We start from the raw sequence: 11,565 nt of genomic DNA, 5'->3' as shown, positions 1-11,565 counted from the left end.
GTGCTGGTGCTGTGCTGGCACCCAGAGAGCAGAGCCTCCTTTCCCATGGCCAGGGCACGCTGCTCCTCCTGGCTATTTATAGCCAGAGCTCTAGAGGCTGATGGCTCTGTGCTCCTGCCAGGGGAAGGCTGACCCCTCTCCATCCCTGCTCCCTCTGCTCTGAGCACTGATAACGCTCCCACACCCCATGGCAACGTGCCTGAGCCCCAAATTTCTGCTGGCTAAAAATACCAGCAGGTAGGATCCGATTCGGTGTATCTGGGAGAAAGGGGAGATGTTTCCCTCCGAGGAGGCAGCAGCAGCTTTGGCTTCCCGGAGCACTTGCCCTGTGCACTTTGAGGCCCCCACCCCATCAGTGAGGTTCTGCAGCAGGAAATAAGAGGACAGCTGGAAGACACTGGAAAAACGCCGGAGATTTACACACGCAGGTGAGTAGCAAAGATGGTCTTGCAGTAAATTCAGCTGGATTCCGGAAACACAAGCGTTTCACATCCGCATGATTCATACCGGGAGAGAAAGGGAGTTTGGCTTCGGGGCCGATGACGGCAATTCCTGGAAACATTTTCCAGGCTGCGCGCCTGGAGCAGCAGAGCCGCGGCTGCCGCCCTCTCCTGGCAGCCACAAAGGTGACGGCTCCTCATCCAAGGCTTTTCATCCAAGACATTCTTCCCAGCAGCAGAAACCTTCCAAACAAACCCTGCTTGAATTACAAATCCCAGTTCTGCCCCCGAACTCGCTCATTTGTTGCCTGAACACATTTGCTATTTTAAGCAAGAGATTACTCTCTGTTCAGCCTTGTTTGCTCCTCCTTGATTCTGTACTGAATTATTAGGCTGAACTTTAGAAACTTCCCAGAAAGAGGCTCAGGATGACAATCCTGCCCAAGGGAACAGAGGCAGCTTCCCATCATAAAATTCCAGAGACAGCAGAGGAGTGGGGTGGCACAGAAGGGCTGGCAGAAGTCACAGATGGAGACTCCTTGTGACACCTGGCACACGTGAGTGCTGCTGTGAGAGCAGGAATTTCTGCTGAGAGCTCTTGTGACTGCAAATGGGTATTTTTGACACCATCACTGCCAGCACCAGCACTTACCCGCTCAGCTTGTCCACAAGTGCTGCAGGTAAGACACAAATGAGATGGCAACTCAGAGCTTTCACCTGGGCAGCTCAGCAGTGCCCACAGGCAAGAGGCAGAAAGTGGCTGAAAACACTTGGAAGTTCTTCAGCAGTTGGAGGAGAAGGTCCCTGCAATATTCCACTGCAGGGTTTGGTCATGTGAAGACATTACTCCTCTTCACAGCAGCAAAGGTTTCCTGCAGGGTCTGTGAGCAGCACTTTGCCCCAGCCCACAGCAGTGAAAGGCCTGGAGGCAGCCTGGGTCACAGAGGAACAAATCACTGGCCAAAGTTACACTGAAAATGAAGGTTATAACCAGAACTAAAGCACAAAGGCACAGTTCCTACCTCTCTCTATGTACCAGAGCTGCAGGGGGGCAAAAAACAGCTGGCACAGGAATAAGCAGTAGGCCAAACTGAAGTTAAGCCCCTAAATGAGATTTCCTGCATGTTAAGCAGCAGGTTCCTGGGGAGATCCTTCTACCTGGAAAGGTGTGGGAACATAACTTGCAGCTAATGAGCAGCTGAGTAAGCTGTGAAACAGAAATCCAGATGCAATAATTAGGAGTCACTTTAGATGGTCAAGCTGTGGATCAAGCTCCATCAGTAAGAAGGAGCAGGGTGCTCTATACATAAATCCAACATGCAGAAATCACTTGCAGTGCAGCAGCCAGGACTGGGGCTGGTTACAGAAGGTCCAGGAGCAGTTCCTGTGTGTGGCAGGCAGGAGACCTGGGTGCTCCCTGTGCAGCACCTCAGCCACAGCCTGGAGAGCCTTTGGCAGAAGAGAGGCAGGGGAAGGAAAGGGGCGCCCAGATGGGCAGGGCCAGCAGGTCCCAGAGGGACACAGTGCCAGCAGCCTGCCCCAAGCTCCTGGGGCATGGCCCAGGGCTCTGGCTGGCAGCCCTGGAAGGCACTGCTGGTGCTCCTCTGGCTCGTGGTGACAGGCACACCATGAATCCTGCACCTGAGCCACCTTCAGGAGATCCCCCAGCAGAACCAGCACCTCCTCCCTGTAGCCGCTGTTGGTTTCCATGTAATAACCCCTAAAGCCCAGCACAGATCCTTGTTGGGCTCCTGTGGCTCAGAGCATCTCCCAAACCACACCATCCTGTGTATCCTGTGGCTACCTGCAGCACCCTGCCCCACCAAGGCAGCTCAGGCACACCCCTTCTGCCCCAAGCTCAAGGACACTTGTTTTGAAGCAACTTCTAAAGTCTAATGCTGAACATAGTAAAAACCAGGCTTTTAATAGCTTTACGAGCTCATAAAGACAAATATCTTCTCCCAAGAATAAACAGGCAGAACATTCCACTGCTGCTCTGAAAACAAGGACTTGCTGGAGCTGAAGGGAGAGGGGAGACAAAGCCACTGTCCAGAGGGAAAAAAAACCAACACAATTAAAAATTCCATGCTCTTTACTAGTTAGGGGTGCAATTGCCTGCAACAGCTTGCAAGGGGGGGAGAGGAAAAAGCAGCACCTTCCACAGACATTTCACTAGCATGATCACTTTGTGATTTAACAGTGGCTGTGACCACCTCTCCCCTAAAAATGGAACTTCTCACTGAAATCTGCTTCTGCTGTGCAAAACTGAGGCTTTAAGGGAAAGCTACTTTTGGTAAAAATCCCTGAGCACTCATCCTAATTAACTCTTCTTGCCTTAACACCACACAGCTTCCCAAGATGCCAGTCAGTCCTGGGAAGAGTGGCAAGAATTTGGGATTAGTAACTGAGTAAACTTCCTCCCAGTCTGTAAGGATAATGAGATACCATGCTGGGGCTAGAGACCACAAGGATTTATTTAATTTCTCTCCTCAAAGAGTTCTAAGGAATACTTTAATATTACTATAACCACCCCAAAGCTTACACCTTGTACACTTGAGCAAAAATACAAGCTATACTTTGCATTTTAGAGCAGCCTCTCCCTGGGGAAACAGACATGTTTTCCCTTTTATCTTCAGTGTTGGATTAGTGAAATCGCACAAGAGATACTCAGGTTGTGAACAGGGAGTTGTGCTGCTCCTGGGAAGGTAATTCCAAGATAATATATGGAGTTTAGGCTCTCCCTGAGGCACAAGCACTCACTGGCACTGAACAAACCCACCTGCAGAACCAACTGCTGCAGCTCTGCTCTTATGGAGCAGCATCTGCACAGCTGAGCTAGCAAAGGGCATCCCACAGCAACACCTGGGCCCCAAAAGGGCCACTCTGCTCCACAGAGCTCAGCAAAGAGATCCCCTGGAGCTGCTGCTGTTGCTGAGAGCTTTTCAGGTTACAGTGATCACACCTGGGCACCTTCTGCTAGAGCAAACTGAATTTGCAATTGCTGCTCAGCAGAGATGCTGAACACTGGCAATAAATCTCACCTGAAAGTGCCCCCAGCTCCAGGGACAGAGGCAGCCACTCCCAAAACCTGATGCAGCTGAAGTGCTGCATTTCCAATTGTTGGTAGAAAGGACCAAAAATGCTCCATGAAGTGTTTCAAGCTGCGCACTGGCAGTGGAATTGACTTGGCACTAATAGGTTGCACAAGAAACAATCAAGACTGGCCACAAAACTCTGCCAGATGTGACCTTTGGAAGTGAGGGAAGGTGAGGTAAGGTTAACGGCATTCCAAAGGACTGGAGCCCGAGGTCTGGCAGCACAGGAGGGCAATGCTGTGTGACAGGGACACTGGTGACCCTCCAAAGGTTCTGCTGTGCTGCCAGACAGGGGCCTGGCCCTGGGAAAGGCCAATGGCTATTTATCAGCCCCCATGGCTATTGATTATCACATCCTACACAGCACTGAGGAATCTCCATCTCAACAGGCCCAATTCTCTTCCCTTGCTGAGCCCAAAATACATCAGCAAAGTCCAGCTGTGCCTCCCCTCCCACCTCCCAGCAGCGCAGATCCCCCAGCCAGCCCCAGAATGCCCCAGATGAACGAGCTCCAAGTTTCACACAGGTTAACGTGTCACCTGCCTGAGCTCCTGGACACACTCAGAAGAATGATTCCAACCAGGACTGGAGGAGTGGGAGATACCTCAAGGTTACAGACTGGGATTTCATGGCATGACAACTGCACTTCCATCCAGTCTATGCTGCTGTTTGTTCAAAAGGCAACTCTGTCACAGAAAAAAAAAACGTAATAAAGAAAAGAAGTCACCTCAAACTCTGCTGAAAGATGAAACCCATAAGAACAGTATAACAAGTCAAGTTTTAATAGATTTATAAAATTCATATATACAAAACAGTAAACTAAGTCACCAAAGCTATAAAATACACTTTTTACACATCACAATATAATTTTATCTAGTACACAGTTTTCATAAGTTGAAACTATTACAGCAAGTAGCTGCTTCTATCACGGATGCTGTTTTGGTGCTAGAAAGACACTTATGTGAGCAGTCTGGGACTGTGCTTTTACTTTATGCATTTTCCACCTTCTTTTAGTTTGTCACTGTTTTTAAAGTACTTTCCTGTGAATTGTTAAGAAAATTAAGGCTAAACTCAGGCCTTTCTTGCCCAATGTAGTGAACTGGTTTAAAAAAAAAGACTGATATTGCATAGTATGTGTGTTAATGCATAGGCACCAGAGAGCAAGTACATTGCAGAATAAAAGATAACATCACTTGGCTTCCTAAGCTATGTGGTTGTGCCACAGACAACCTGGTGTTTTGTCAGTTTGTTTTGTATTGATTCCACAAACAAGACAACTCCTCACTAGAGCAAGAAACACCAGCACTGCTGTTCAGTGGAGTCTCCAGAAACACCTTTTAATCTGTATCATCAATTCAAGCCCATTCCACATTCCAGACAACACAACTGGAGGAACTCTCCCTATCCCACAGAGGGTTAATGGCTCCAATGCAGACAGGACTCTGAACACACCTCTCCAAACCTAAGTCCACCAAGCACCTTCCCAAGCCTCGTGAGCTCCCAGCAGATCCTTTCTCCCCCCAGGCCCTGCTCTCTGCCACCTCCTCTCAGCCTTTGTGCCCAACCACCTGCACAAGAGATCGGTGGCAAGTGACAGCAGAGAAGTTGTGCTACTCAAAACCTGCCACTTCCCTCAAAAGATGCTCTCTCAGGTCCTACTTATTAAAAAAATGTTGCTCTCCATCAGTTGTAGTTGTTATTCAAAGAATGGAAACAGCCTCTTACCTTCTTGTGCTCTGGTATCTTGAAGAAAGTTTAAGCAGCTGTCAGGAAGGAGTAAGATGCTCTGTCTGGCCAGAGATCTGCATACTGTATTTTATCAAAATTGAGTTTTAGCACCCAGTGATGAACAGATGAAGAGAGAGATTTACAATGGCAGGGCCAGCCTTGCCAGCCTGCTGCTCTTAATTCACAGCCAATGGCTCTCTGGAGTCACTCAAAGCTTTTGGGTCAGGGCAGATGGCATTTCACTTCAATACAGCCTTCAAGCACCATCAGCTTTTGGCATCTGTTTAGACACTAGCTCCCCTCTCCTGCTCCCCTCCAACATACTTTGGCTTTTTTTTTTACCAGAATGCCCACCTTGGAAGTTAGTGCTGCTCTTTCTCCCCACTCTGACTATTTTCACACCGGACAGAAGATCCAACTTTCAGTCACAGGCCAAGAGCTGGGCTGGGACAGCTCCTCAAGCCAGGCACAGAACCACCAGCACTGACAATCTAGAACCTCCACACTCCCCACCCAGTAAAACACAAGCATATCAACACACAGACAAACTTTAACACTGCTTTCCAAATGCCACTGTCAAGATAAAAATGTCAAGGATTGAGCTGGACTGCCCAACCACCAAGGTGAGCAAAGAGGCAGCATCACCTGGTTAGCAGAGAGGCAGCTTCAGCTCCAAATCTCCTGGCTTTACTCATTTCCATCTATGCAAAAAAAGATTAGTGTTAAAACAAAGAAGTGCCCACTTCACAGCACAAAGCAGAGATCACCCCAGCTAATTACAAAACAGGCATTATTAAAAAGCACTAGGTCTTGCATTACCAATTACTCCTCACTAGGCTAGACAGTCCTCACCTAGAGCTGTGTGGAGTCAGCATTAACTCAGGCCAAGCCTGGCCCAGACCACGCCAGTCTTCCTGATCCATAATGGATGCTCCCTAAAAAAACTGTTAAAAGCTCATTTACAAAAGTAGGCACAGATGTTTTATAGCTGCTACTGAAACACCCCACCCAGCACTTTGTGTTACAGAATTACAGAGTATGAGGTAAAGAATTGGCAGTGCTATATTAAACCCCTGACTACGCCACGTGATTTTATACTAGAAAGAGAACACAGAAAAGAGGGTACTGCTCAACTTACAGTTCTCATCATGAGCTCAGTGTTTGGTTTACATGACAAACTGCACTGTGTGGAGGTGTTGTTGCATATCATGTTTGTCTCTCAAGCTGGCACACATCAAATCATCCATCAATGCAGCAGGTACTCCTGAAAATTTGATGACAGGAGCCAAGCTAAGTCAGGTGTCAAAACTCACTGCTTGAAAATCAGAGGGGCCTTCTAGAGAAATCCTCTAGGTCCCTACACAAAAGGATTTTTTCCCCAGAAATAAAGAAGTACACACATAGAAAAGACTCCAAAACATAAGTTAATATAAGTTAAAACATAGTTAATACAAAGACAGCCATCTAAAGGCAGCAGAGGACCTGTTCTCTAAAATGCTGTTCTGTGGAAGGCAGCTGTCTGTCACCAAAGAGAGCTGCTGGTTTCTTCAGTGGTACCACATCTGCTCTTTGAACTGCTTTAATTCTACATTTCTCTGCAGATCACAGTGACCAGGATGGGAATTCCCAGAGGGAATGAGGCCATGGGGATGGGGGGAACACAGACAGGATAGGACACACTCCAAATGCACCACTTTTCACACCAAATGCCACTTCAGCTGTCCTAAGGGAATTATATTTTTGTCTCCAGTGCCATGTACAAATGAGCTCTTCCTACTCCATTTCCCTGTGGTTTATTTGCCATTACTTTCTCTACTCTGCCTGCTTGGCTGCAGCTCAGCTTTACCTGCCTCAGAAGGCCTGGGAATGGTCATCTTCAGGAGCTTCATTCTTGTAACACGCCTAGTTCTAGGTTCTACACAGCAGCAATTAAAAAAATTAAATATATTATCAAGTTAATAAGTCAAATCATCTAGGCTGCCATATTAAATAAGATCCATTCTCTGCATGAAACTGAAAGTATCTTTGAGTTGTAAAACTGAGTGGCCAGTAACTTCAATTCCATAACCACCATTAGGTAATTTTCAACATTAAGAACTATTTCCTTCCTTCAAAGTGACAAGTGCCTATTGAATATGTCACTTACAGAAAACCACTCATCCTTTTGAACTCCACCAAGTCACCTTGCAATGCATCTAAGGAGTGCTCAGAGCCTGCCAGCACTGCAGGAGTGCTGACACACTCTATTAGCTTAACACTTGTTTTGAGGACAACAGACATGAAGTAGTGTTGGAAAAATGACTCCCACTTAGTTTTTCTACTTCAACTCCAGGTTTATGTAAGTTTCTGCCCCAAGCACAGGCTGCAAGAATTTCCTCTCTTTGTCCTCAGGAGAGACAACCCCTCTGCAATATTCTGTCACTGACCCCGGGTGTCAGGAGTGACAGCAAAAAGCTGCTTTTTTCTTAAAAAAAAAAAAGTACTTGTTCAAGGTCTCCATCTGATCATCATCCTGCCTGTGACCCATTTCCTGACCAGCCAAATGAACAATAAGCCTATAAAACTAACAAAAAAATATGTTCTCTCCAGCTGTGTTTACCTGCAAAGTTCTCCAGGATGTCACTTAAAATAAAGTCTTCTATTTGTTTCTGGTGAAAGGACTAAGCAACTGACCAGGCCTGTCCCTAGAAGTGTGAACAACCTCATCTACCTAAGCTCTGCTTTAGTAATTCACTGATTTACCACAACATGATTTTCTGGCTTTATTATGCTACAACTCTCCTTGGAAAAAACCCCCAAGCCCCCTCAGCTGCGGCAATATGAGTATTTTGCAGAGAAAGCTGACAGTTCAAAAAAGACCCCCAAGTCCTTTTTACTCACAAGCCAGCTCCTCTGCAAACTTGGGAAGAGCTTGAATTTTGCAAGGAGAGTTTCCTGACCTGGTTCCTGGTGTGATCCATCACCATCCCAACCTGACAGAACTCTGAGCCCACAGAGCCAAAACACAGATTTTCACCTGCAGCTGCAGCCCCACATCCAGGCCCATTTCATCAATTAAAACAAGAAAGGCAATAATGGGCCCAAGGTGGGCAAATTGGTTCCCTAAAACTGATTTAGTGTGCAAAACTGCCATATCATACAAAAAAAAAAGCAGCTTGAGAGCTCAGAGTGAGATCTCTCATGCTGTTTCTTTTCCAGGTGCAGATTTTAAGTTATTTAAAATACAAGTTGCATCATCAGCTCTGTTGAGGGTAAATCCATAAGGTGACTAAGGATACAAAACCATGGATGAGTGTCAAGAGAAAAACAGAACAGAAATTCCATGCTATGCCTCCCAGGTAAAACTACAGTAGATTCAGACACCAAACTGAGGTAATTCTTGAGAAAAAATACAGTTGAAAGGGAATGTTTAACTAATTTGAGAAAACAAGCATTATGTTAACTCATCTGGAAAATTCAGTGAAAGAATAAAGCTCACAGCAAACTAAGAACTAAAGTCAAGTCAACCTACAAGTCAGGTGAGCCCACAACTGCCTCCTCTTTCCCAGTGTCTTGTGTGAAGTGAAAACCACTACCAAGAACTCAGAAAACATCTGAAAGCTTTGAAAGCAGCCTTAGTCTTCAGCCAAACAAATGGGCTCACAGAAACCAACCTTATGTGATGAGTAAACTCGTTTGCATCACGCTGTGGTGAAACATTTTCCTTTTCAAATGTAATAATCTGAAGATTTCCCCCTATCTGAATATTAGTCACGTAACATTCTTCCCCTTCAAGGCTAAAAATTAATAAATATTTAAAAGACAGAGTTGGTCCTGGCAAAATAAGACTTGTTACAAGGAAGCTAATTCCTGTTTAAGTTTGCTGAAATTTAAGTTAGGTTTTCCCATCTGCAACTTCTCAGTTGCTTCTTACGTCGATCCTGTGCCTGTTTCAGGCATTGACACAGCCACAGCTTTTCCACTCTGGAGCCTGCACAAGGAAAGCCAGGAGGCTGCTACATCAGGAAACTACACAAAAATACTGATATGAACATCTGCAAGCTTCAGAGGGGAAGAAAGATTCCAGATTTTATCCAAATTAACATGAAAGGACAACGGAACAGGACTTTTCTTTGACCACATTTCCCATGGGACTACCAGCTGAAGTAAAACTTTGCATGTTTTGACATGCCATTACAGGCTCAAAGGGGATAAGAACTCCAGGGACTTTTTATGCTGACTTTTTATGGGTACAAACAGCCCTTCAGGTTTTATCCTTGGATAAAAACTATGACAAAAATTGCACAGTAAACTATGTTTGAGTTACCTAAAGGATAGCACTACAATATCTTCAGTTTGTCCATGTACCCCACTGCAGTAGAAAAAATTCAATGTCTGTACACAGAAAAGGCACCTGGCAGAGATTGAGAGCACAAGAAAATTTGGAGTTCACACCCAAATTGTTCATAGCCTCTTGCCATTTTACACCCAAACCACTGCCCAAAGGGGTGACTCCAAACCCAGCTGTGCTCTGAGTTCCATGTGCATCACTACAGGCTGAAGATCCCATTAAGACACAGATTAAAGGCTAATTTTACAGCAAGGTCTTGCTGTCCAAATCCATCAGTGCAGCTGGAAAGCTGGGATCTCCAGGGTGTTCAGCCTTCCTACAAGGTCAGCTGTTGGGAACTAATCAAGCAGCTGCTGTGCTACCAAAACCTTTGCTTAAAGAGTTTAATCAGCTTCTAAACTTCTGAGTTCAGATGAAGCCCTGTCACATGAGATACTGAACCTTCACAAATGCTGCCCACTGTGGGTGTGAGGACAGTGCTAGCTGGCCATGGAGCACATCTCCCTTGAGCAGCCACTGTGCAGATACATGGCTGGGTGCTCCAGCACAGGCTGCTGCACCAAGGAAATCAGTTTTCCATGCTGATTTCCCTCCAAGCATAGTGCAAAATAAACCCTTCTCCAAATCAGCGAGGCCTCAAGTCCCATCCCATTTACTCCAACATGAGTTTCCTTACACAGCTCTAGACCTCTCCCTCGGGAGACTCATGCAAAACCTTCAGACAAGAGCTGTGCATCCACCTTGGGAGGTGGATTCTAGACCCCTGGCAAAGCTGAACACACACACAAGACCTGGTTATACTCCTAAGGGTTAAGAATGGAACCTCCATTAACATTCTCCAATACAGCTGCCAATCTCATAACGTTTAGATTAGTTTGATCGATTCAGCACCTCCAAACTACAAAAAAAAAAGGCAGTTTGTACAATTAGTGTCTGAAAAATGAGCATGTTCATTGGAAACATGTCTTCCATCCACGGTTTGTCAGAGATTTCTGTTCTCCAAGAAGGCAGATGGTGGTTGTGTCATTCAGCGTTCCAAACTCGGTACAGAACCTACCAGGGCCAGGTTTCAGTAGTGTTTTAGTCCAAATGATTCAGTAGCTAACATCAACACGACTCCTCCGGCATAGAGCTCCTCTGTTTGGACTGGCTAGTGTACAGCATTCCTGAGCCAAGGAATTCGCACGGGCCCCGCACCGCACGCAAGGCCCATAAAGAAAGGATCAAAAACTTCGATGGAACCCTCCAGCGAAATTCCAACAGAGCAGGGGCTGCTCTCCTTCACTGCAGCATGATGTCCTTGAGGTTCTCCTGCAGGATGGTGTCCTTGACGGCGTGGAACACGAAGCGGATGTTCTCCGTGTCGATGGCCGTGGTGAAGTGGTGGAACAGGGGCTTGCTGCGGTTCCGCCTCTTCCTGTCGAAGCACTGCACCAGGTAACGCTGCACGTCCTCCAGGCGGTGAGGGTCGCCCTTGAAGTCCGAGAAATACTTCTTAATGCTGACAGTCTTGACCTTCTCCACGAGAAGGTCCATCTTGTTGAGGAATAGGATAATGGAAACGTTAAAGAAAAGCTTGTTGTTGACTATTGTCTCAAAGATATTCATGGACTCCACGAGTCTGTTTGTGCGCCTGTCTTCCATGAGGACCTGGTCGTATTCGCTGGAGGAGACCATGAACAAAATTGAAGTTATTCCATCAAAGCACTGGAACCATTTTTGACGCTGAGATCTCTGTCCCCCTACATCCACCATCTTGAAAGGAATTTTTTTAATGATGAAATCATGCTCTACTATCCCCTTGGTGGCTTTTCTGGCCAGCAAAATATCTTGTTTGCTGGGGAAATAGTTCTGCAAAAGAAAGGACAGAAGTGTCAAAAAAAGTCCTTAAAAAATTCTGGCTAATGCCTGAATACTGAAGGAATGGGTAAAATCACCAGAAGCTGCTTTTAAATTTAAATATAATCAGATG

At 46.1% G+C, this 11,565-nt stretch overlaps 1 protein-coding gene across 1 annotated transcript in view; it reads right to left on the bottom strand.

Annotated features, from left to right (window-relative positions):
- Positions 1 to 4,299: 4,299 nt before the first annotated feature.
- The window catches only part of GNA12 (G protein subunit alpha 12), a 40,516-nt gene continuing 33,250 nt past the window's right edge, over positions 4,300 to 11,565 (bottom strand). The window contains exon 4 of the mRNA XM_030957947.1: positions 4,300 to 11,444. Within this exon, the coding sequence (XP_030813807.1) occupies positions 10,875 to 11,444 (570 nt within the window). The 3' untranslated portion in view covers positions 4,300 to 10,874. The remainder of the gene's footprint in view (positions 11,445 to 11,565) is intronic.

The sequence above is a fragment of the Camarhynchus parvulus genome, chromosome 14 (assembly GCF_901933205.1).
Source record: "Camarhynchus parvulus chromosome 14, STF_HiC, whole genome shotgun sequence".
Taxonomy (NCBI): domain Eukaryota; kingdom Metazoa; phylum Chordata; class Aves; order Passeriformes; family Thraupidae; genus Camarhynchus; species Camarhynchus parvulus.
This window is presented reverse-complemented; position numbering and strand designations above follow the sequence as displayed.